This window comes from Alligator mississippiensis, chromosome 2, assembly GCF_030867095.1.
Source record: "Alligator mississippiensis isolate rAllMis1 chromosome 2, rAllMis1, whole genome shotgun sequence".
Classification (NCBI taxonomy): Eukaryota; Metazoa; Chordata; order Crocodylia; family Alligatoridae; genus Alligator; species Alligator mississippiensis.
The window spans coordinates 258,555,716-258,582,778 of NC_081825.1; the positions used below are offsets into that span (position 1 = coordinate 258,555,716).

At 40.6% G+C, this 27,063-nt stretch overlaps 1 protein-coding gene and 1 long non-coding RNA gene across 7 annotated transcripts in view; one reads left to right on the forward strand and one right to left on the reverse strand.

Annotated features, from left to right (window-relative positions):
- Positions 1–27,063, forward strand: part of MIPOL1 (mirror-image polydactyly 1) — a 359,424-nt gene that overhangs the window by 106,660 nt on the left and 225,701 nt on the right. For all 5 annotated transcript variants that reach the window (XM_019488729.2, XM_059723064.1, XM_019488733.2 and 2 more), the window contains 3 exons: positions 387–519; positions 3,409–3,514; positions 22,974–23,103. In XM_019488729.2, the coding sequence (XP_019344274.1) occupies positions 387–519; positions 3,409–3,514; positions 22,974–23,103 (369 nt within the window). The remainder of the gene's footprint in view (positions 1–386; positions 520–3,408; positions 3,515–22,973; positions 23,104–27,063) is intronic.
- LOC132248800 (uncharacterized) overlaps positions 11,092–27,063 on the reverse strand; it is a 38,526-nt gene continuing 22,554 nt past the window's right edge. Inside the window, exon 3 of one of the 2 annotated variants that reach the window (XR_009460222.1) lies at positions 11,092–13,234. This is a non-coding gene — a long non-coding RNA (uncharacterized LOC132248800). Of the gene's footprint in view, positions 13,235–23,097; positions 23,437–27,063 lie in introns of those variants that run through there. The other variant, XR_009460223.1, reaches the window with a different exon arrangement.

The window sequence follows — 27,063 nt, forward strand, 5'->3', positions numbered from 1 at the left end:
TCGTCCATTCTACTGAAAAATAAGCTTTCGTTTGAGCAGCAATTTGATCCTCAGATATTTCATTACTTTGTCACTGCAGGTTAAGCCCAGCTTTTTAATATTTACTTCCTTTAAGCATTTCCCATTTATAGGCTTCATATCCTATTTATCTTAGTTTATTTTATATCCTGACATTTTAGTAAATTTGTTTATTATTTCAAATACTACTGGTAAAATAGGTTTAAGAGATGATAAAAAGACAGCATGCATCTATGTGGTTATTTTATAAATTATAAATCTGAGATAGCTAACAAATAACTAGATTTTATAAACTGAAGATGTAATGAATATTTGGACAATTTTGTTCAGTATTTGATGAAGGTATTTTTGTTTTGTTTTTAACACAGATCTGCAGAACAAGGTGGCAGAGTGCTCTCTGACTTTGTGACCTCTTGGAAGGATGCTGCCAACCAAGATAAAGAAATGAATATTTCATTTCTTTTAAAAGAATTGGACTTTGAGAGAACAAACAATAGAAAGGTACAATTGAGATATTCAAATGATAGTACTTGCTATTTTTCTTTTTCCTACTAAATCTACATTTTAACCTTTCCCAATTTTGGTGTACTATTTATTTTAGCACATTAATCAATAGCTTCCTTGTCATTTGGACTCTTAGTATTTATTTAACAAATGATTCTTGGAAAGTAATTAATCTTTTATTCTCTCCTATGACCTTTTTAATCAGTGACATGAATTTCTGCATCATAGAGATGCAAAATAAGCAGATGAGTGGGATCATTCATTTACATTTTACTGGCTTTTCATTACACTTATGGAGCCTGAAAAATTTGGAGATACAAGTCTTAATCCAAAATCTATTAAAATTAATTGGAAAGTTCCAATTGCTTTCAATCAGTCATGGATCAAGGCTCACAGCGAACTTGTTTTATATAACAGTAGAAACTTAGTGCATCTCACTTTGGACAGGGAGACCAACTGTAGGTTAGAGAACTTTCTAAATTAGTGATTTAAGTAAGCCCTATTCAGAAGCAATGACATATTTTGTGGTGCACTATCGCATTCGTTAATTTGACAATAGCAAATAAAGTTGACTATATTATGAGGTTATTATAGTGGATTAATAGTAAAAGTACCACACGCAATTGCACAAAAGTAATGGTATTTTAGTAATATGAAATCTTCCTACAGGTTGCAACTACAGTATTTGCCAAGAGGGGAGAAAGGACAGTCTCACAAGTAGGCATGATTATGTTAAGCCCCAGTCCTGTAAACACACACTGTCTTAACTTGACTCATTTTGGTTATCTCATTGAAGTCATTGTAAACTTTACACAAGGTGCCTAAGTATTTGCAGAACTGAGGGTGGAGTGAAGTTTTCTCTTTTTATTAGCATATCCAAATTGTACTACAATTTAATTAATTTACATATTACAGCTGATTGACCCGAACTTTATTTCTTATTGTATTGTTCTTTCCTGACCATATTTGTCCAGGTTTTGTTGTTACTGTACCCTAATTCTCACAGAAGTTAGTCATTTAAACATGACCTCATTTCTATATCCCCAGGTTGAATGATCTGCTCTTGAATATTCTGTTTTCTGTGTGCTGAACCATTACTTTGCCTAATAACAAAATTAAAATGATAATCAGTGTAAAATTATTTTTTAAATCTATATCATTTTAGAACATATAGAGAACACTTGAGAGAGTCCAGAGAAGAACCACATTCAGGGTCAGAGGTCAAGAAAACAGACCTTATGATGAGAGGCTGAGAGCCATGGGGCTCTTTAGCCTGGAAAAGCGCAGGCTCAGGGGTGATCTGGTGGCCACCTATAAGTTTATCAGGGGTGTTCATCAGGATCTGGGGGAACATCTGTTCACCAGAGCACCCCAAGGGATGACAAGATCGAATGGTCACAAGCTCCGCCACAACTGATTCAAGTTGGACATAAGGAAGAACTTCTTTACTGTCCGAGCCCCCAAGGTTTGGAACAGATTGTCACTGGAGGCAGCTCAAGCACCCACTCTGAATGCCTTCAAGACACATTTGGATGCTTATCTTGCTGGGAATCCTATGATCCCTGCTGACTTCCTGCCCATGAGGCAGGGGGCTGGACTCGATGATCCCCCAGGGTCCCTTCCAGCCCAAATGTCTATGAAATCTATGAAACACAAGATCCATCCTCTACTTTATAGTGCGCTCTATTTGAAGGAAACTTTGGAGAATGTGTACATTCCAAGTGCAGATCATTTTAACTCCCAAATCCTCTGATTCTCTGTTGTGGTCTCCAGGGAATTTTCTCTTTGGAATCTGGAGGATTCTGAGACTCTGAGCTTGTCTGCAGTTCTGAAAGTGTTTTGTCCTCCAGCTCACCACCATTCCATGCTTTATCAGTGATATTTTAGTATCTAATACCTCCAGCATCACTCTGTATGTCTTGTTTATTTGCTTTTATGTTGTGTAGAAAGTACTTCAGTCTAAGACGGTATAGAAATTTAAATAATGAAGCATCCACATTATCAAAGGGTGAAAATGTACTTTCCATGCCTTCTATTTTATTTTAAGCAATTTATTCCCATTCTTAGACAGCTCAAACAGACCATGCCAGTTCAGTATAAGTTGCAACATGCTTATAAGCACAAGGAGAAATTTGTTTTACCCCCCCCCGCCGCAATCTCTATGCTGTATTTCAAGGCCACTTCATTGGAAGGCCCTTATGCCACCTCACTGCTTTAATACAGTATTTTGGAGTCAAATCCTATACTCAGTGGCATTCTGTAAAGTTCCCTTTGTCAGTGTGTCACATATGCAAAGCCAGTGACAGATTTTGGCCATTCCATGATGTATTTATTTTATTATTGAATGATAACTTCACTTAAGTCTCCCAAATAAAGACCCAGAAAATGCCCCAATACAACAAAAGCCCTCCACAAGCATCATTTTGGCATGCAAGATATACATGAAAGAATGTGCTACTCCTACATACTCCATCCAGTTGTTTCAGTTTGCTGAGACATTGCCATGAAAGCATTTTCTAGTGACAATAGTCTGAGGAATGAGATGCATCACTCATCCCTTCTTGCTTCTGAATTTCTTTGTGTAGTATTGCCATGGCTAGCAACTTCTGAGAGGCAGTATCCCAGGTGAAAATGACACTAATGTTATCTGCTTTACAGAGCAGAGAAGATGAAAATAAGAGTTGAAGAAAAGGGTGTGTTTTTCTTCAGCAGTTGAAATCAGTACAGATTCATTAGACAACTGTTGTGTTCCTTAGTGCTTGTTTTTCTCTGGAAGGAGGGGAATAATTTTGGGAGGTGTATAATTTTATATTTTGCTGTGGGTTAATAGAGCTTATTGAGTATATTTACCTGAGAAGAATCACATTGTCCATTTGTTCAATTCAGCTTCAAGATAAGCTGGCTGAAAAGGACAAGGAGCTGAAGACAATAAAGCTGGGCTTAGAACTGCAAGAGAGAGCTACAGAAGCTAAGATTGCAGAAAAGACTGCAGGTACAGTAGGCGAGCATTTAACAGATGGTCATATAGATCATACAGTACCTGCGGTTGCTATATGACGTGGCCTAGTGAATGGTAGCTATATTTGCTAAAGGAGGGAAGGTTTGACTTTTTTTTTTATGTGTGGCTGTTTAGAGTTGCCTAGAAAATAGGTGGCTTTAACATCCTGGTACTGGTATTAGTAAGAGCTTTACCTGTATTCATACTGATTTGGGCATTAAATGCATTGTTAACACCATGTCAATCCAATCACAAAAAGGTTGTTTGTTTTGTTGGAAGGTCCTGAACAAACAAGGGGAAATAATGATTACCAGTGCCTCTACCTTTCAACCAGCAGTTCAAATACCACTTATTGTTTTAGCTTGTTCAGAGCAATACTACCCCCCTTTGTAGGGAGATAGTCACACGTTCACCTCAACTGGAGACCTGCACTTTACTTGAAAAATCTCTTCTTCTGGTAGTTAATGAATTTTTGTCTGATGACGTTGATGATGGTATATCTCCAGAGGATGAAGTTTATAACAGATTTCCAAAGTGAAAGGTTTTTAAAGTTAAAAGGCACTACTGGCACTACTTTAAAAGAAATTTGGAGCACAATACAACACAACACGCATGTGTTGGTGTTGTTTAACCATTGTTCTTCAGGTAGGTTTGTAAGAAAGGAATGTTTTAGTATTGAGAAGTGATTTCTAATTTTGGGTTCTACAGTATACTATATAGATCCAGCATAATATTAATAGAGAGGCAATACTGTAATACCTAAAAGACAGATGACTGTTATTTTTCAAATCTTTCTCCATATGATTTAAATAGGATATGAACATTTTATGAATTACTTCACATAACCTTAATTTTTCTTGAAAATAAACTTTTAAAGTAGGAGCAAAGTGTAAAATTGCTACTTAATGTACATTTTTATATAATATTAATAGGTCAGATACCTGTGTCCAAAACACTGGTATGGAAGGGACTCATTTTCCCTAGGAAAATAGTGGTGGAAAAAATACAAATAAAATGCTCCAGCTTAAAAACAATAAAAAGGATGGTTGACTTTTTGTTTAATGTGAGACTTGTTAGAGTGATCTACTTTGTGTGCCACAGATAGAAGAGAGGGTGCCTGGGGCCAGTTTGTTGTGGCAGGGGTAGAGCAAGGTTCTGGGAAGTAAAGTTTCTTTTTGACTAAGCCATCCTGTGCATAATCAGAAGAAATAAATCTTCTGTATATACTATGGTTACATCTTGATTATGTTGCAGCCAAAATTTTATGCAAATAGTTTGGATTAAATTCCAGGTTATATGTTTGTTTTTGGATGTTTGTGCAGTGTTTTACTTCTGTGTGTATAATAAAGAAATATTTTATTCAAAGTAGATCTTCATTGCTTGTTAAACCCTCTGAAAAAATACCATAGATACAAAATATATAGTCAAATTACTAACCATAGAGACATAACTGTTGGGAATCTTTTTCCTTTTTTATTTTCTGATTATATTTCTAAATATGAGAATGGTATCCTGTCCAAAAAGATATGGCATGAATAGTAGGCCTGTGCGAATAGGGAAGTATTTGATTTGGATTCAGATTTGGCTGATTCAAAGGACAGTGATTCGATTCGGTGATTCAAATCACTCTCCCCATTTGATTCGGCCAAATCAGAATTGGAGATTTGGCACTGAGTCAGATTGGCCAGGGAGAGGCAGGCATAGCCAGGCAGCTGTGGGTTCTTCTGTGGCTCCTCTAGCTGTGCCTGCCTCCCCTCAGGTGGGGAGAGCCACGGGAGAAGCCTGCATGACTGCCCTGCCCAGCCCCAGCCTCCCAGCACTTTAAAAAAAAAAAAAAAAAAAAAAGGCCCACAGTCACTGGCTGCAGCAGCGGCAACCAGGGCCTCTGAGGGCTTGAAGTGGAGTCCCGTGCAATGCAGTGGGGGATCGAATGATACAATAACCATTTTTGTGGCCCTACTCTCTTTCTGCCTTCTGCACCTTCTGATTCAAATAGTACAAAATCATAGTGATAAATAATTGCTGAGAAATAGGCTGTCTTTCTGTTTGTAATCTAACTGGAAGCAGAAATCATTAGTAACCTCTATACATTGTTTACTTCTTGGTCTCTTTACCAATATAAAAGAGGTGGTTGGGATAATTTGGAAATATGGAGTTATCTGAACCAAACTGAATTTGGTTCAGTGGAGGTTTGTGCGTATCTCTAAAAAATAACTGAAGAAACTGATCTAGTAGGTAGCCAAAGGCTTTAGTAATGGAAATTTTAAGGAATTTAAAATTTAGGAAAATTATTTCATTTGCTTGTGTTTAGTTTTTTGAGGAAGGGGGATATGAAATCCTAGCACTTTGTTAATGTTTAATTACTACTGTGTATGCACCTGGAAGAGTGAGGTTAATAAATATGGCTGTTTGCATTCTTATCAGAGTCGGTAGGAAGCCATAATAGGAAAATGACTTTGCAAAAGTATATAAAAAAACAGTATCACAAAAGTACATCATAAAACAGTTACCATCTACTCTCAGAGACATTACAATTAGCTTTAAAAAGGTAGCCTTCCAACTCAGAGGTTTCTGCTCATTTTAAATTTGTGGCAGGACAAGAAAACATAGAGACAGAAGAAGAAGCTATTTTGAATTTTAAACTATCATAGATTTCAGCGACAAATACCCAAAGCTTGTTTTATGGTCCTCACTTCTTGAAAAGCATAACCTGCATAAGAAGGAATAAAGAGGAAGAGGGCAAATATCTGAAGGGCTGTAGGGCAACAACAAAAGAGGAAGGAAAAATGGAAAGGAGAGTGATACAAGGCACTTGTAATCGTCTGCAATATATAATTAGGATATGTTGTCAGATAGGGCCTTCCTCTCTCCCTCTGTCCTTGCCTTATACCAGTCTTTGTCCTCAGTTACCTTTTCTGTCCCAAGTATCTCAAGTTGTTTTTGTTGGGATTTTGTTTGTTATGGTGGGCTTGGTCATGTCCCCCCAGATGCACACACTTCTTTTTCCCCCATTTTGATTTGGGAGATGAGACTTGGACCAGTAATCCAGAAAAGGAAACAATTTCATCAGGAGGGGGAGGGGAGGAGGGGAAGGAATAGACCAATATTTCTAAGCCATACTGCCTAATAGGGGCAACCTGAAAATGCTAATTAAGCTGGTGATCAGCATACTGTTTCTGAAAAATGACTCTTAAAAACTACATTCCTTTAGACCAGTGGTTTTAAATCTGTGGTCCATGGACCTCTGGGGGTCTGCAGGCTATGTGTTAGGGGGCTGTGAAAGGTGCTTATGATCAGTCAAAAGTATGTGAATGCTCACACTTACCATTCAAAAGGGTCTACTACTATATTCAAAATTTCCAAAGGGGTCTGCACCTCCATTTGAAATTTTTAGGGGTCTGCAAATGAAAAAAGGTTGAAAGCCACTACTTTAGATCAATTAAATAACTTACTCTTTTGGTCACAGAAATAAAGAAGTGCACTTCCCAGGTGCTGTTTTTCAGTGGAATGCCTATTACCTAAGTTGGAGAAGGATACAGAAGAGAAACTTTATGTAGTAGTTTGGCTTCTCCAACTCTCACACTGTCACCCTAAATATCCTACCCTGTTGTTGTTGGGGTGGATTTGGGACTTTTTTCTCCTGCTATTTGCATTTAAGTCCTATATTTGGTAAACCAAAGTCACTTCACTTTCCCAGAAAAGTGGCCTCACAAGCATTTTGCTCATAGAATGACTTTACACTTACTGTTTAAGGTGCCATAAAGACAAGGAGCAGTATGATTAGCAGGAACTTAGCACTGGATTGACTATTGCATTTTCAAGATATTCAAAACATGTGCCTGGCAGGAGGCATGATTGTGGGATTGTGCCTTAGATCCCATCATGCCTTATTTGCTGGTGCAGGGGGAGCCTTATGCACCCCCACAGCTGAGAGATTGCAGCAGCTGGTCTCCCAGCCATGGGGGTGCATGGGATGCCCCTGCAGCTGGGAGATTGCAGCCGCTGCCATTTCCCAGCCACAGGGGTACATGGGGCCCCCTGTGGCTGGTAGCCCTGTCAGCTGGGAGCTCTGAGGCTTGGGTGTGCATGTAGGCCCTCCCAGCTGGAGGCTCCAATCAACTGAGAAGCCATAGGGGCCTCTGGCCACACTTCCAGTTAATGGCATGATAACTTTCTAGCTGCTTCCTATTACACATTTTGTGGAGTAATAGTTTCATAGTAGCTAGGGTCAGGAGGGACCTGATGTTGTAGCTTATTCCTCTTTTCATCACACCATTAATTGATTGAATGTGTGGTTAGGTGAGCACTTAAAGTATGATTAACTGGTTAAACATGCCTTAAATATAATGTGTAGATGGAGCCTAAGAGCCATACCTCTCTGTATGAGGTAATAAGGTACCTGCCTCTATGAATCAGCAAACTGGCTTAACCCTTTCTCCGCAGAATCAACATTGACTGATAGGGTAGACTGTTTCAACAAATACCAGCTTATTACAATTAACAGTAGAAACCTTTGCCCTGTATAAGATAGAATCATAGAAAATTGGGGCTGGAAGGAACCTCAGGAGGTCATCTAGTCCAACCTTCTGCTCAAAGGCAGGACCATCCCCAACAAGATCATCCCAGCCAAAGCTTTGCCTAGCCAGGTCTTAAAAGCTTCCGAGGATGGAGATTCCATGATCTCTCTAGGTAACTTTTTCCAGTGTTTTACTACCTTCTAGGGCTGTGCGAAGCTTCAGTTGCTGATTCGATTCGGCAGAGATTTGCCCCAATTCAGTGGCCGAGTCTCCAAATCCGAATGGAATCAGGAGACCATTTAATCTTTCCAAATCAAATCGGAACCCTCTGAATTGATTTGGAGAGGTTCAGAAAGATTCGATGATTCGGACACAGACGCAGCTTTAAATGTTTTTTCTACATACCTCAAGGTACCAGGGGGCTCATGAATGCTGAGATGATGAGGTGAATGGAGTGTCCCACAGGAGCATGGGAGGGTCCCTAGCACGCTCGGCAGCAGACCCGGAAGTGGACCAGAAGTCCACTTCTGGGGCTGCCAAGGAGTGCATGTGGGGGCCCCCTGTGCCTCCCTGGCTCAGTGACTGGTGCCTCCTAGGTCTGGGGGGGCACCCAGGATCCCCCTGCAGGCAATTGCTGAGCAGATGGGATGGGGGGAGGGGGGCTGCACGCTCCCTGGCGGACTCAGAAGTGGACCAGAAGTATCTGTGGTCCACTTCCAGGTTTGCTGCCAAGCATGGGGGGAGGGGGCCCCCACACTTCTGTTGGACGCTCCATCTGCCCCAGCATCACAGTGTTCATGAGCCACACCTGGTACCTTGAGGTATGTAGAAAAAACATTCAAAGCTGTGTCTGTGGCTGAAATGCTGATTCTCACAGCATTGAATCTTCAGATTTGGATTTCACCAAATTGAATTGGGGACAGTGATCTGAATCAATTAATTGAATCACTGTCCCCGATTCAGGCTGAATCTGAATCGAATATGGCCCATTTCACACACCCCTACTACCCTCCTAGTGAGGAAATTCTTCCTAATATCTAACCTAATCTAACCTAAACTTCCCTTGCTACAACTTGAGACCGTTGCTCCTTGTTCTGTCATCTGCCACCACTGAGAACAGTCTAGCTCTGTCCTCTTTCGAGCCCCCCTTCAGGTAGTTGAAGGCTGCTATTAAAGCCCCTCTTGAGCTCCTCTTCTCTAGACTAAATAAGCCCAGTTCCCTCAGTCTTTCCTCAAGTCATGTGCCCCAGCCCCCTAACCATTTTTGTTGCCCTCCACTGGACCCTCTCCGATTTGTCCACATCCTTTCTATAGTGGGGGGGAGGGGGGGGCCAAAACTGAACACAGTACTCCAGATGTGGCTTTATCAGTGCTGAATAGATGAATAATCACTTCCTTTGACCTGCCCAAACATTCCTACCAATGCAGCCCAGTATGCCGTTAGCTTTCTTGGCAGTTGATTCCAAATTCAATTTTCAGCAGCAATTCAGAGGTAAGGTAACAAAAAAAGAAAATAGCATGAATAATTCATGGAGGGAGAGAACTGTTGATGATAGAAGGGGAAAAGTATGTGCTAATGAAACTGGTATCCTGCATACCTGTTAGGACAATATTACATTTTCTGAGATATAGGCTTTTTTGGAAACTGTACCTTTACTTGTACAGTTCTTAAGTGTTTAAAAGATGTGATGGGAAAGTGATACAAAAATAAAATCATGTGGCAAGTATTTGAGGCAGACATTGCTATGTGATTGGAGCAGTGCTCTCAAAATAGGAGACTGGCAACATGAAGAGAAATCTGTCGTGGTCTCAGCCAAGGTGTGCCACAAGATCTTTTTAAGGTTGTGGCACAATACTAGAACTATTACTTGTGCAAACACCTACACATGATTCACAAGATAAACTTGGAGATTTCAAATAGTTTTTGACACTATGGATTCCTAAGAGTTGGCATTTTGTGAGGAAAGCTTTGAATCTAACCAGGGGTCCCCAGAGTCTATAACGGTTAAGAACCACTGCCTTCAACCAGTGGGAACCAACTTTTTTTCTAGGTATGCCACAAATTATCCCCCGTCCCCTGAGTGCCCCTACCATTTGCTGCTCTGCCTTCTACTCCCCATCCTGTGATCTGCTGCTCTGCTGTCTGCTTCCTGCCTAACCTGCTGGCATGCTACCTGTTCCCTCCCCAATCTGCTGTATGCCATACACAAAGACTGCCTATGTGGCACACATGCTGCAGGTTCATCACCTCTGCTTTAGACCATCATAAACAGAGAGAAATGCTTTGAGATCTTTGAAACTGCCAAGTGTTGTTATAGAAATCTATCAGATTTTAAGTGGAGCATTTATTTGGATCTGCTTATAAATTAATATATGCAAAAAATATTGACAGTTTACTTTTGTCTGTGTGAATGTTAACACAGAAAGGAGTTGACCATTTAAGTGCTAAGCCTTATGTACTTGGGAAGTCCATTTCCCCTCTTCCAAAGCTGTGTCCTGTTTTTCTTCCTCTCAAAAATGAAAAATGGAAGAAACTACCTTTCTCTGAAACTCTTTGCTGATTACATTTCATTTGCTTTTATGCCTGTGTCTCAAAAAATGTAGCAAGAGTGCTACAGTGAAGTAAAATGTTTTATCTGTTCCAATGTGTAATAATATTGGGAACTGATGATTGTGAAGTTGTTTGAATCCTCAGATATGAACATGAATATAATGAAGTGCATAGCACCATAAAAAATGACCTGCGTTAACTTTAAAAATAATTTCTCTGTGTATTCACAACAGCAAAAAATGAAAACAAATATTCTGTTGGATATTAATTAAATGTTTGATTTAACATTGCTTATTTCCTCTTACTTTAAGTGATCTCTTTAGTAAGAGCAGGTGGATTCTAGCACAGAAGAAAAGTATTTTACATTTCTTCAAAGCTCCACTTTAGAGTCCTCTCTTTAGATGTTAGTTATTTTTCTTTCTTGCATGTCATCCATTAAAGATTAGCTGTGGAAGGTTGGAGCATGGAGAGATTATGAATGACAGAACAACTCCTGTGGAATAATAATCAGTTTTTGGTATTTAATGCTGTTTGACTTTTGCAGACACATTTCTTATTAACCTTTGGTACAAACAGAAATCCAGGTTCCTGATATCTCATGGAGAAGATGAATTCAAGATCCTCTTCCAATTAAACTGAACTAAGGCCAATATTGGGTTTTAGCCAAAAGAACTCAGTAGTTCCCAACCTTTATGTTTATAAGCCTAAATATATATGTTATCATATGTTTATAAAAAGTATGTAATAGCTATACATTCACTAATTATTCAATTTTTCTTTATGTGTACAGTATAAATAATCATTTTTATTTATTATATTAACCTTGCATTATGTAAATATGTTCTTAATGTTTTACAAAACTTTTTGATACATCATAAAATATTTTTAAAATGACAATAGCATTTGTAAAATATTTACAAGTGACAAAAGCATCCATTTGCATTATCTGTATGGAAATGTGTATTGCCCTATCAAAGGGACAGAAAATAAATTTTGTTGTGACTCAAACTGAAAGCTCTAAAATTGGTAGCTTAAATTGTATTACTTTAAAGTCTGCATTGAAATGATTGAAAATGTCAGTGTTCTAAAAATAGCGTACATGCCATAGCCGTCTACACTCTAAAATCTGAATATATAACAAGATTGATATTACCGTATTAAGTCATTTATAGCTTTTGTTTCTTCATAAAAATCCATCTGACTTTTTTGCAGTTATATTTCTGATAAGGCCTGGGTAGTGAGTGCGTGTGTTATCCCCCTTCTGGAATGTCAAATAAAAACACAAAAATGTTCTTCTTCTCCCCTATCCCTAAAATCAAAAGGGGAATCCTAAATCATCATCTGTTTAAGGGATAACATGACAAACTAGAACATGTCAAACTATAAAAGGCAAAGATGAACATAATCTGTAGACATCCGTATGCAAGCCCACCTTATCTGCTAATCCTTTTTCATGAAATAAGTACTCAGGCAACAGTGGTCATTCATAGAAAAAGTTTGAATAGGATGGATATCAAGGGTTTGGGGGTTTTTTTGTTTGTAAAATCGGCTGTGTGAAATACAGCTGATTGAATACTGAAATATTGAAAATGGAGGGGTTAAAGTTGTACAATAACTAGTTTTCACAATAATCAAGTTGGGTAAGTCCTGAAGGTCTATGTCCAAATTTCCCCATTTTGTTTTTAACTGAACAGGGATTTGTGTACATAATAAAAACACCATGCAGAGCTCCATTTGATAGTTGCCAACTAAGCAATTTTAGCTCTTTAGTAAAATCAGTGTGTTTACAGCATCAGAAATTTAGGAACAGATTAATACTACATACTAAATACATATAACAAACACAGAGCAATAAAGGTGTCAGGGCATTCTATCTGTGTTTGTTCAGATTGTTTTATCTACAGTGCCACATTTATATGTAAATAGATTGTACTCTCTAACTCCTAGTATAGACCAGTCAAAAATGTTGTTTTTTGCCATTTTCTTATTACTGTTTGTCATTTTACTTCTAATTTCCAGGTACCAGATGAAACTTAAAATATGTGATTGCAACTTCCAAAATTGTAGCTAAAGAACCTGACCAAGTTGCCTACTCCATATTAGAACATCACAGAATGTTAAAAAAAATGAAGATCATGGGAGTTTTGCCACTGACCTCAGTGGGAGCTGAATAAGTCCCTTACTTTTAGAATATTTCCAGGGATTATCAGCACTTTGCAACATGTGTGTGCAGAAACAGATTGATAGCACATTTTAATGACTTTCACAGCAATGTAATCAATCTGTTTCCATTTATTTGATTACAGTAAGATCAGTTTCTGAATTAAGAGCTAGAGTCATAGTCATTAACCCCAATTTAAAAAAAAGTGTTAATGTATTTGGGTTTCTAAAATAAATGAATAATGAAAATGTTTTTCATAAATGAACATTTCATTTTGGGAAGTAATTTCAAATAAATATCCATAGTAATGGCCTATCTGGTTAGAACAGATTTGGAACTTTTCTATGCTTTTGCAACCCAGTGTTGTGGGAGATGATGGAAGCGGGATGGCAAAGCTGAAAAGGAAGATATTCCTTGGTGAACTTCTCTATTTTCCTTTCTCCTTTCTCTTCCCGCAATTGTCTGCCGCCTTCCCCCTCCCATCCCTAAAAGAGAGGGAACAACAGTTACAACCACCACACCAGATAAATGTCAGCTGACAAATCTTTCATGGAAAGTACTGAACAGAATTAACTCATTACAGGAATCTTAAATTCAAAGTACAATTCTACCAAGCATATTGTTTCTTGTTGTGACTTTAGATTATATCTTCAAAGGCAGGGGAATAAAGAATTTTTTTCTGCAAACTATACCTTAATTCCATACAGAGTTGTATACAGCTTGAAATGGGGGTCAAATTATGGTGCCAGAGGACTTGCAAATATGTTATTTTCAGTTAGCTTTGAAATATTTTAACTTGGGGTACTCCAAGCATTTTATCATAAATATATATCCTGTCATGTACACTGTCTTTTTACTGTTATGGCAATACTGGGGGGTAACTGTTTAAAGTGCTGTGATGATTGCAGAACAAATGCTAAGAAAATCCTAGGTCACACAGAGTTCAACAACCACTAATCTTGAATACTAAATCTAACACTAAAAGAACCCTAATGCCCTACAACAGAAAATTATTATTTATGGCATTTTTGACACCCTCTTGTTCCATGAAAATCTCTCATAAACCATTGCAGCTAGAATTAATGAGAGAAAGTAAAAAAAGCATTAAAAAAATTAGTGAAATCCTGCAGTAATTTTTTTTAAGCTTTTGTTTCTAATTTTTGGAGCTTTTTTTTTTAAATAAAAAATTGAAAAGTCTACTTCTAGTAATGCAAAATACTTTGTAGAATCTTAAAATATCACTGTATTTTTGTAATAGTGAAATATTTTGAAATCCAATCATTAGAATATTGTAATATTTATTATTACTTCTGAAAGAGCATTGTGAATAATGTTCTCCACTCTATTAATAAGGTCTTATCTTTTTATCTGGCTTTTTAATATGAATAATGTTAAGTGATTTTGCTGAGGTAGTTGTTTTAAATCCTAAGCATTTTTTCTTCCTTGCCTTTCCCATTTAGTTTTCTATTTACACAGATGACCTTCAGGAAATCGGCAAACAGATTCCTTTCTTGGGAAAGTACTCCCTCCCTTCCCCCAAAGTTCTGTTGTTTGGAGAATCATGAACCACTGTTTAAACTAGAATGATTTCCAACACTACTGTATTTTTAAAGGTAGTTTAAAAAGTGTGGAATGCAGGTTTGCCAAAAGAATCAGGTTCAACTAAGAAAATATGTACACTGCTTTGACTTGGTAAACTCATACTCAGTATGGTTCATCTTCTTCATATTTACTTTCTCCCATATTAGAAAACAATTAGCTTACTAAACAAATTTGAGTATTTGGGGGAAAAATCTACTTTGAGTCTCTCTCATTTGACTAAGAATTACAGGATATTTGATAAGCTTGTTTAAAAATGGACATATCCAAATATTATTGTAAACACGCAATGATTTGTTTTACCTGCAATATAAGTATTTTACTTAGTTGGCTTACATAGTAGCTAATAATATTTGTTAATGTAATTTAACTGCTGTGAACCTTTACTGAACAAATATTGAAATTTATACAAGTCAAAGAAAGAGAATCTCTAATGACTTTTGTAAAAGCTCCCATTTAATAGTTAAGGAGAAAAGTTTATATGACATACCAGACGCAATTAACAGTAGATTTTACATTTAATAAAAAGAAAGAAGCATATGTATTTGCTTTATTCATTCCATCATAATTTGCATTAGAGCTGTGGGTGTTTAATGAGCAAATTCCAACTAAAATGCTATATTGATTTTCTAAGTGAACTTTGTAATAGCTATCTACCTTACAAAAGCTCTCTGTTTACAATTGTTTTCTTTACTAAAATCTAAAAATGTTTTAGAGTTGATGGGTTTAGAATAATGATGGTTTTGAAATAAAGAGCTCTTACAGGATAACTGGGGGGGTTATTATAAAAAAGATGTTATTAAATTATTCCAAAGCAGATAGAATTTATAACGCTATATAGCAGTGTAATATTTATGTATATTACTACCACACATTTAGTAAGCTGTGGAAAATAATCTCTAGTGCTTTTTTATGTTAGATCAGTTTTATACAGCATTATAGAAATAAACTCGTTGACTATTACACATCATTAGATAGATAGATAGCTATAGCTATCTATCTATATATGTCTATAGATATAGATATATCTATATATTTATAGATATAGAGATATAATACACATGCTTTGTTAAAGTACTCTTTATTTTAACCTAATAAGCCAACTATTCATATTCAATTATTATATGTAATTTTCTCTCTTGAAATGTGAGTACATTTTTTTCCCTCATTGGTTAAACCTCAGAACAAACAGGATGGACAGGGTTGGTTGGTATGTCAGTGGAAGGCTTCCAAGGAAAACCCAGGTGCCAAAGAAAGTGGAGCTGGTGACTAAGTAGCTGGCACTCTTTTCACTGAGTCAGGCATTGAACACATGTTGGCTTCAAACTTGGAGGTGCCATCTTTTGAATGGGATTTTAAAATCTGATTCCTTATAATCACTTGCACTTCTCCCATGGCATCCATTCCTCTGGCTTTTTCCAATAAGCAGAGCAGCATTGATCCCATTACCTTAATCATGTTCCAACTTGAAGGATTGCATTCTTCTGATCTGCATATCTCCCATAATATTTGTCACATAATATTTGTCACATCCTTCCCCGAATGTAGTGTTGATGTGCAGTTACAACCCAGAATGGGCTGCATTACAGTTAAAAGTTGAATTATTTGCCAATATTTCATTTCTGGATGCTTCTGGTTGATACTATATATAAATTTGTAGTATTCATTTATGTGTATGTAACAGAACAATATAATATTATGTATTTCTATATACTATAGAATGTAGTTTTATTTTCCTATATAAGCATACCAAACTACGCAAAATACTTTGTTTGCTTTTTTTTGTTGATTTGGTCCTTGCTTTTCAAGAAAGGAAGGTTAAAAAGTATAGATTATGTGCCTTTTTTGGCAGCACTCTCAAAAGGCTAGATACTTCCTAGATCTCCTAAACCAGGGGTGGGCAATTAGTTTGGCTGGAGGCCCCTTAACAAGTTTTGGTGAGTTGTCAAGAGCTGCAAGGATAGCCCTGCCCCTTGACAGGTACCCTACCCCCTGGTTGCTATTCTGGGATCAGAAGTCCTACCCCTAACCCCTGACCTTTGCCACCAGAAGTCCCTCCTCTTGCCCCCAGAGGTACTCTTTTTGGGAAGAGAGGTTGCCATCTTGAAAGCAGGAAAAAACCCAACAAATTGTATACGAAAAGAATCAAACATCTACTGTACTTATTTTAATTTTATTTTTAAAATATTTTGTCCTGATTTATGTGCGTTTGCATAGTGTATCTAGAGGCGATTGCATAATAGCTCAAAATAGTCTTATTCTTGTATATTGTGTGTGGGGTCTATGTGGGGGTTGTGGAGGGATGTGGAGTATTTGTTTGGGGCAGAGGATGTGGGGGTAAAGGTGGGTTTGGTGGAGGGTGGGAGTGTGTGGGTGTGTTTTGGGGTATGGTGGAGAGTAGGGTGTGTGGGAGGGTGTCAGTGTGTGGGTATGGTGGGGGGCAGGGGGCTATGGGATTGTGGGGGCTGTGGAGTTATGTTGGGGTGGGAGTGTGTGGGGGGCTGTGGGAGAGTGTGGGGGGCTATGGTGAGGGGGTGGGAAAGTGGGGTGGCTGTGGGACGTTTTGGGTGTGCTTGGAAGTACTGTGGTGGGGTGGGAGTGTGTATGGGTGTGGGGGTCCTTGGCGTTCCTGGAGTGTGCAAGTCCCTGGAGCTGCATGTGGTGGCCGCAGGTGGGGCCAGCCCCACCCAGCCCTATAAAACAGTTTCCCCACACTCCCACCCTAGTTCCCGGCCACAGGTGGTGGCAACGTGTAGGGCCAGACCCACCTGTCCCAGTAGTGCTCCCCTCTGAGTCCCTGGGTGCACATGGTGGCAGCGTGCGGGGCCAGCCCCATCCAGCCCCATAGCGTGCAGCTCTTGCACTCCCACCACAGTCCCCAGCCGCACATGGTGGTCACATGAAGGGCCAGCCCCACCTTGCCCCAGAGCAGACAGCTCCTGTGTTGTGCAAAGCCAGCCCAGCCAGCTCCATAGCGCATTGCTCCCTATGCTCCTGGTCCACTTTCCCCCAAATGAAATCTCTGGCCCCAGCCCTTACCTGAATTCCCACTTGCAGGCAGGGAGGGCCAGGAATAACTTCAGGGTGGCCAGGCAAAAGCTCTGCCAGGCAGAGGCTTCTTGTCTCTGTTGCCCCCTGGCTTGGGTTTGGGGGTGGGTCAGGCCAGGCTGGGGTGGGGGAGGGTGCTTGCTTAGCAACCAGGGCCATGGCTCCTGCATAATGGTGCTGGCTTACAGGGGGGCAGCCCAGAGCCAGGGCTTGTGGGCTGGATGGAATTCTCTGGTGGACCGGATTCAGCCCATGAGCCATATTTTGCCTGCCCCTGTCCTAAACACACTTGTGTTGTGTGGCAACCTGGAACAGCCTGTGAATCTGAGTTCACTGTGCTGTCCTTAAGCTTATGGTGTGGGTGTGATCCTGGCCACACGTTGTGGTCTGTCAAGTATCTGCTGTTTCATAGCCCTAGTTTCCATAAGATCGCAAGGGTTACGTTTTGCTCAATTTCTTGCTAGTGAGTGAAAGGAAATGTCCTTTGCAGACTCTTCTGCCACTGTGGCACCTATGTGGAGGTAACCTAGGCAAAATCCATTTTTAATGCATTTATTTTCAAACCTGTGCTTTAGTGCTTTAAGTGAAAGAAATTACTTTTTTGTAAGTAGGGTGCATCTCTTCATTATTAGCATTTGAGGAACAAGTCTGTGATTATTTAACTATTGTAGTAATGATATTTTCATGTAATATGAAAAAGGATTTTTAAAGAAATGCTAATTTTATAATAGAATTTTTAAAATGTTATTTTACACATGTGCGCACACACACACAGCTCCTTGTGCATGAAAAATCATATGGAAGCTCTTTCCTGTGGAAGGATCTGGTAGATAAATCTTCAGTAATCAGTCATGTGGATCCTACAAGGTCTCCACAGATGTTTACAGATTTATTTAGTGGCACATCTTTTAAACATTTCTTAGTACACCTACTGTTAGGAATACATCTTTTTTCACTTGAATAAGTTAGATTCGTGCATGATTTTCTTTGGTCTTTCAATTATATATATTTTTAATATGAAAAAAATGCAGTATCACTTTAAAAACAATTACAGGTGTGATGGATATGAAGCTATAATGGATGTGTAATAATTGTCTTAAAGATATGTTGACCTGGTTATTGAATGTTTACTACAGGGGTTTTCAACCGGAGGTACGCATACCCCTGGGGGTACTTTGGAAGGCCCTGGGGGTATGCAGCAGCATGGCGGCAAAACCGCAAGTGCCCCCCTCCCCTCGATGAAAACCCTCCTCCTTCTCATTAACTGGCCGCCAGGGGTACCCTGACCAAAAAAGATGAAACCCGCCCTGGTTTACTGTATAAATATATTGGCTTAGTTTAATAGGGACTGTGAGGAAATGGGGAAACAAAATGGGGGGGAAAAAAGAATCACTCAAGATAAGCCATTTCTTTGCAAATACTTGAGGGTGGGTAAGAAACAGTGTCAGCATCAGAAGAAGGCTCAGGTACATTTGAGATCAAAAGCACTGTGGCAGGTTTGTGAAGGGTATCTTAAAAAGGGGAGTGATTGTTCAAAAGAAATAACTGAAACATAGATACTGCTAGAGTATTGGAAGAAGTTAGGCTTGCCCAGTTTACTATCAAGAGATGGAAAGACTTAAGGTAAAATAGATATTTGTAGACCACTTGAAGATGCTTTTTCTCTAAGTGCTTTAGTTCCTCATTTTTTAAGGCTATCAGGTCATTGTATTTGTTGGATGGTTACAGACTCCAGGTACCAGAACACAATGTCTAAGCACAGTTGATACTCAGTTAACTATAGCTTGGGGTCCAGTCTAAGAATGAGAGAAATGATCCTCTCTGCAGCAGAAAACTCCTCTAGCTCTAAACATTAAAGGATATTCAAAATATTTTATGATATTTAAATTGGAATTTAGAAGCTCAAAATGTGTGTGTGGTTGGACAGTTTTGTGAGAGTATTCATGACACTTGTTTTCCTATCAATGATGAAATTTGATATCTCTCTTCCATGACCATGTTGGCACGGTGGACCTGACTTCCTTTTTAAAAGGAGAGCATAGCCCTAGAACTGACTTGTGTATCTGTCTCCAGTCCCTCTTCATTCAGACAGTCAGATTATTCTCCTCGTCCACTATGCCAGAATTACAAAAATTATGTCCGTCTCCCCACCCTTTAGTTTGCTTCTTAATAGTGTTGCTTGTTACAGTCTAAAAGCACAGGGAGGATTTCACATCCTGAGTGAAATTCTAGAGATCTATTAGGATTCATTCCTCTATATTTTCTTCTCATGTTCTATGCCCCTGAGCTACTTTCCTTGGGAAAGGGCTCAGGGAATCTATAGGCTAAAGAGTATTCATTGCATAGACCACATTTTTGCCCAAATATTTGATATTCTTTTTGCTAATCCTTCAAATGACCGCACTAACTGAACTGCTATCTCAGGGGTGGGCAAAATATGGCTTGTGGGCAGGATCCAGCCTGCAAGACCATTCTATCTGGCCCGCAGGGCCCCTAAAAATTTAGAAAATTAATATTTATCTTCCCTTAGTTCCTGCCAAAAATGAAAGGGGAAGGGCAGGGGGGAACCTGGGCAGGGAAGGAGCCTGGGGAAAAGTGGCCCATGGAAAAGCTGAGTGCAGGGGGGGAAAGCAGCCCCTCTCCCCTCCCATGGCCGGTGCCCCACACTGCAGCCACTCACAGCCCACGTGGGGCTGCCTGTGCCTGCTCCAGACATCCCTGCATGGGCTGCGAGCACCTGCAGCAGGGAGCGCCGGCCACAGGGCGGGTGTGGGGCCACTTCCCTCCTCCCCCCGCTCAGATTTTCCCTGGGCTCGTTCCCAGTGTGGAAGAAAGCAGTCCCTCCCCCACCCCGTGGCTGGCACCCCACGCTGCAGTCGCTCACAGCTTGCGTGGGGCTGTCCTGAGCAGGCACAGGCAGCCCCACACGGGCTGCATGGGGCGCTGGCCACGGGGCAGGGGAAGGGCCACTTCCCCCCCGTGTTTTCCCCTCCATGCTCAGCTTTTCCCTGGGCTCCTTCCCAGTGCAGGGAAAATCAGCCCTGCTGGCGCCCCACGCTGCAGGCACTCACAGCCCATGTGGGGCTGCCTGTGCCTGCTCCAGCCAGCCGCAGGCGGGCTGTGAGTGGCTGCAGCGCAGGGCACCAGGCATGGGGCGGGTGAGGGGCCACTTTCCCTGCCCCGTGCTCAGCACCACCTTGTAACCCAGTCCCGCTGCCAGCCTGAGACCTGTGCCAGCTTCCGGCTCGCTCGTTGGGGCTACACGTGGCAACAGCAGCTGCGGGTCCCCTGCTTGCCGCGCTGGGCAGTGTTTGCCACTGTCGCCTCTGGGCTGCCCAGCACGCGGGCTCCGGGTGGCAAGCAGCAGCCAACACTGCCCGGGTGCAGCAAGCAGGGGAGCTACAGCTGCTGCCGCCAACAGGTGAGCTTGAAGCTGGCTTGCAGCCTACATGGGGCTGCCTGTGCCTGCTCCAGACAGCCCCGCATGGGCTATGAGTGCCATAGGGTGGGCAAGGGACTGCTTTTCCCCATGCACAGCACCAGCTTCTTCCCTGCTGGCGAGCAGGGGGTCGGGGCTGCACACTGCCCCCCGCCTGTACTGCAGGGCTGGGGGGCACTGGGAGTGAGTGGGCAGGGAGCTAGTGGGAGCATGGGGCCCACACCGGTGTCCCAGGGCCAGCACTGGCAGGGCCCAGAGCAGGGCAGCAGGAGTACAGGGGTCCCGGCCAGCAGGGGCTCTGTGGAGCCAGTTCAGCTCCCTCCTCTCCCTGCTGGTGCAGCCCAGCCCTGCTTCACAGACCCCTTCACAGAGCTGCTCTAATTAAAATGCCTTCCTGCTGCCACATGTGTATAAAGGTGTATAAAGATTTCTAAAGGTGTATAAACACCTTTAGAAACCTAATTTTTAAATGAATTTGGCGATGGATAGGAAGGCAGTGACAGTGATAGAGGTCATAGTACCTCTTCTTGCAATGCAAGTAGTTTTGTTGCAATGTCCTGAGTCCCATGAAGTTTAGAGAGCAGAGATTTAAGACTACTGTAAAGACAGATTTGTGATATTAAAAAGGAAAAAGATGAAAGTATGAATAAGATTTTTCATGAAAGCAGGGTCACAGTAGGGATTCTGGCAATGTTCCTGAGGTGGTTGAAAACTGAAATGCAAGAAGCAAAAGAAAGCACAGGGTGAAGAATGACTTGAAGGTGTTTAGTTTACTCCCAAGGATAGATAGCAAATCTTAGTTTATTGGCACCTAATGCTTCACAGCCCATGCATGCTCTAACAGATAATATAACAATATATTAAATAATAAAGGGAAGACTTGAAAGGAAGAAAGGGATGCTAACCTTATCATCCTCTGAATACCAAGGAAAGGAGCACTATGCAAATACCTAAGCAAGTTAGAGTTTGTATCTATCTAAGGGGGAAATGAGGTTACTGGGCTAGATGGTCCTGTGGTCTGACCAGCTATTTATTTCTTAGTATTTATGTTCACTACTTTAGGCAATTTAGTTTGTATGGTGTTAAAAGCAACTTGAGTGGATAGTTTCTCTTAAATTTTTTGTGATGTGCTGGTATTCAATATGAATGTGAGCTTCAGAACTTTCCCTTTCTTTCTGAGTCACTGCTTCAGAAGTGATCATTTTAATTGTTATCTTGTCTTGAATGATTACTCTGAGGGTAAACCCTGTACCCTTTCTGATTCTTCAGATACTCATGCTAATTATTAATGCCACTTGGGTAACATTTCCAGAAGGGTGAAACACAATATTGAGCTGATGGGTTTAGGAGCATTTTATCTAGAGCAGGGGTGCCCATGGGTCCAGAAATCTGGCACAGGAAGCAAATCTACAGACCCATGGGGAGCCCTGACCCCTATGTGCTGGATCGGGTATGTGATCCCAGTGCAGGGTGGCACCTGGTCTCTAGGCCTAATTCCAGGCACACAGGGGCAGCACTGGGCCCTCTGGCTCAAACCTAGTATAAGGGCCTGGGAGGGGTGGTGCCAGGCCCCCAGGACCTGTTCTTGGGGCTCAGGGCTTGATCTGGCCTGTGGACTGGTCCAGCGCAACTCATTTGGCCTATAGGGTCAGAAGATAGAGGACCACTGATCTAGAGCAGTAGTTTTTAACATTTTTTATCTCAAGGCACCTCTCATTAAAGTCAAGTCACCCCTTAGAAAATGCCAGCTCTTAGCTTTCACTTGTTTTTTTTGACTATGGAAAAATAAGAGAGCAATTCTTCTGTTGCAAAGAACTGTAATGGTTCAGAATGTTTTTTACAGTATGGAAATCTCTGTGTTTGTCTTGTGAATTACATGTAGGTGTTTGCATACCTATCGGTGCTGATATTGCACCGCACCTTTAAAAGGATCTTGTGGCAGGCCAGGGTGCCACAAAACCCTGGTTAAGAATCACTGAAGTAGAGCATATAGGAACTTGCAAGCACACTGAGGCTAGTGGGAAAACAGCTGACTTCAGTAGACATTGGATAAGGCCCCATGTGGGGATACTTCTAAAGCTGTGGGTCTGCATTTCTCCATCAAACTTGTTTGTTAAACATACTGGTTATTTTTGCAGCTCTGGTAGAAGAAGTTTATTCTGCTCAACGGGAGCGCGATGAGGCTGTCATGGCAAGGCTTAGGTTAGCCAATGAAGAGAGAGATGAAGCACTTCTCCGAGCACAGCATTTGGAACAGTATCTCAAAGAGTATGTATGCATTTTCTGTTATATGCTAAAACATAGCTGTTTGTAGAAGCCAGGGCAATCCAATGCTGCTGGTAAATTTTAATGTGAATTTCACTGTGAAGGAACATAAGAGGATTGCAGAAGTCTCTATGCCATTGGTTAATTTGTTTAAAAAATTATCAAATGAAGTCACATTTTCCTCCACAGACAGAACAAGGTGAATGGCTCTGATTGCAAAAAAAATAAAAATAAAAAAATCCACTATTGATTTATTCAGGGATAAATCAGGGAAGTGTGACATTTTATACAGGAGTTTCTTCACTTGGAGTACAAGGTTGTCAGTCAGAGATTGCTCTGTAAAGGAAATCAATCAAGGCTTTGAGCTTACTAGACATTGTCTTCAGCAAAATTTTTACTTATTACTGTGTAGGTGGTAATATTATGCATATTTTCATTTTCCTCCTGTTTAAAGCAAAAGCAAGTCTTAATATAAGATTAACTATTTTCTTAAACATTGTATACATTTTCATATTAACAAAATGCACCCACATTTGACACATGCTATACAGGATTGGTCAGTAATAAAATAGGTTGGGGCCAGATAATGGAAAAAAAAAATAACTCTTCCTTTTATTTTGGGATACAGTCACTCAAAATACAACTTTCTTTGCCTAGCCAGTCCCTCCTTTTACTTTCTCCCTCCCCCCCCAACTATCCTAAAAGATGGTCAGATGGAAAATAATTCCATACTAAACATCCTAGACTCAGTGATGGTCAAGGAATTCAACCTATCTTCCTGCCAGACAAATACAAGGCAGGTAAGAAGATGAATAGGCAAAACATGTTTTCAATTTGTGCATAATTTCCTGCTTTTTCCCTCCTAGTTTGAGTCCTTTCCACTTGCTCTATCTTTGAATTTAGCATCATTTTCTTCCCATTATATTTTTACCTCTCTTTTTTTCTCTTTTGTTCTCCCGCTTTCTCTGCCTGCTTCCTTGTCTTTCCTTAGTTTTCTTCCCTCTGTTTTTTTCCTTATGTCCTGCCTAATGCCCATTTCTCAGTAGGTCACCAGCCTATTAATTACATTACTTAATGACTGTCATCCCATATGTCCTGTAACCATTCCCATCCCACCATAACCAGAAAAGTTGTGATGAGGAATTTTTTACATCTTTTTTTTACACAGAACCTGAGGCCAGTGTTTAGGTGCTTGTTACAAATCAGCTTCTCTAAAAGAATCTTACTTCCTAGTGGATGTGGCTATCCAGCCATCCTGTGTTTTAACCATTGACTATTTCAGGACTTTCTAGAATCTCTTCCATGTATTGTGCAAATCCTGGAGATAAGACTAGTCAGGAAAACTCAAACTCTTAATATGCTTCCTGCCTAGAACTTTACCAGGATCCTCCCTCCCTTTGCCCAGTATATGAAGTCATCCTGGAACCAACCAAAACCCTTGGGGCAAACCCTACCCACTGTTCAGGCAACTTTCAAAAAAAGTGCAGAAACATTACCAAGCATCTTTCTGAAAAGTTTTAGGCACTTTTATTTCCAGCCAAACCATAGGTAATGACCCTTAGTAGTACAAGAAACATCTAAGTCAAGGGAATATAAAATTAACCAAAGGACAAATGGAGCTCAGACAACTGGATATCTGTTGGATATGTGTTGCAAATGATCAGACAGTATTTGCCAAATATAATTTCCTTATGAAGCAGACCCAGCCTCCCCTTTATCCAAGCTGCCTCTAGATGCCAAGGAATAGCTGAAGGAAATTACAAAGGAGGTCTAGATGTTTGCCAGGACAGCTCTGGAGGCTGTGGATATATGGCTGTAGCTCTGAATTGAGATGAGCCTCTTGGAAATCAGCCTTGGGATGCCGAGGGAGATGCAAGAAAACTTCCAAGATATCCTTTCAAAGACTGAGGAGGTAAGTTTTTGTTTAACTCCCTGAAAGACTCAGGTCACAACTAAGGTCCCAAGGAATTTATACACAATTCCTCTATAGAATTCTTATAAGTATAACAACCTCAACAGAAGCAGATGGTTGCATCCTGATTTCCAGAGCTGATAACCAGACTACAAACTATGAAAATTACGAAGGCTTTCTATGATGCATCACCCCATCAGCAAGACAGAAAATGTTATGGTAATGTTGGGATTCATACCAAAGCCTAATTGAGAACCAGCCAATGCCTTTGGCAGATGCCTTTTTTCATTGTGTCAGGTTTGGTTTGGTATTACCTCAGAACAGTTGAAGCTGGATATAGTCATCTGAGGCTCTCTTCTACTTCTTTTTTACCCATCACATGTCTTTTCCCATTCCACTTCAGAGGCCCTTCTTATAACTGTCTTTTAGTCATAAACTTGAAGGGGAAACAGGGTCACCCATTTTTAGAGTAAAGCACCCTGTGAGCTTATGCCTGTACTTCAAGAACAAAGTAATGCTAGAGGTGGATTCATAAATTGTAAGGCCAGAATGGACCTCGGAAGATCATCAGGTCCAGCCCCCTGCACCAAGCAGGAAAGATAACAGGGGGTCAGATGACCCCAGTAAGGTGAATGTCTAGTCTCCTTTCCAAGGTAGATGATTGCACCACCTCTGGAGGGAGCTTTTTCCACAGTCTGGACACCCTGACTGTGAAGAAGTTATGAAAAGAAGTTGCCTCTTTTCTTTCTCTGTGATCTGTAGAAGAATTTCTGCAGCAATACACAGAAAGAGGCTTCTATTCACAGTATTTCCTTATCCTGAAGAAGAAAAAATCTTCATCCTAAGACCCAAAAAAACTAAATATATATTCCTTCAAAATTCAGGATAGTGAATGACTTGCTTCTCTCATTCCATCACTTTAGGCTCAAGACCACTTTCACTCCCAAACTGTCTGGGGCTGATCTGGCATTCTCACGGCTAGGGATTCCATCCAGAACCAAAATCACTATACTTGGTAATGTGGCTGTTTGTTGCCTGAGCACCATGGACAGAGGCTCTTCACTGAAAGTTCAGAACTCCTGTTTTGGAGTAAGTGGGGATGTATTCTTGCAAATGGAAGAGAATAATTATTTATATTACAAGTCCATGATGGCATAGACCCAACCCAAGCCTTATCATGGACTACAGGCTGCATTTCAGGCAAGACTGGGGATATAGCAACGCTGTCTGTTGTATCCAACTCCTTTGATCTCTTTGACATCCTTTCATCTATGGGAGATGGCTATGATGTAGGTGGTTTGCAATGTCCCATGTGACTGAATAGTCCGGTCCAGGATTTGCATGATCTGTGGCAGTGGTTAAAAATGTGTGTGTCATGGTTGGGTGGTTTGGGAGCTGCTTGCTTCCCATGGGCTGTTTTTCTTTTCAAGTTGTTGGAGCCAATTTCTGTCATGGACTTTGATGCCCTGATGAAGATGATAATGCCACTTGTTATGATCAGTCGCCAAGGTTTCCCATTGGTCAGGATCAATTCCAAATGCCTTCATATCTCACTTGCATGTGTCTTTGTAATGAAGCTTGGGACGTCCTATTGTTCTTGTTCCCCCAATAGTTCCCCGTATAGCATGTCCTTGGGTATGCATCCACCTTCCAATCTGCTTAGGTGACTTTGCCAGCACAGTCATCTGTGTTTGAGTAGGGCTGTCACACTTGGTAAATTTGCCTTTTGAAGAACCTCTGCATTGGTAACTTTCTCTTGCCAGTTGATATTGAGTATGAGGCGTAAACAGTGCAGGTGGAAGCTGTTTAACCTGTTCTCTTGATGTGCATAAGCTGTCCATGTTTCCCTACCATATGTGAAAGTGCTGAGTACAAAAGCCTTGTACACTAGCATTTTGGTTTTGATGGTAAGCTTCGAGCTGTTTCAAACTCTTTTAGTTAGTCTGCTGAAGGTGGTGGTAACCTTTCCAATGTGAACATAAGTTCTTCATTCAGTGAGAGGTTGGTAGTCACTGTATAGAACCTAGGTAGCTGAACTTTTGGACTGCTGC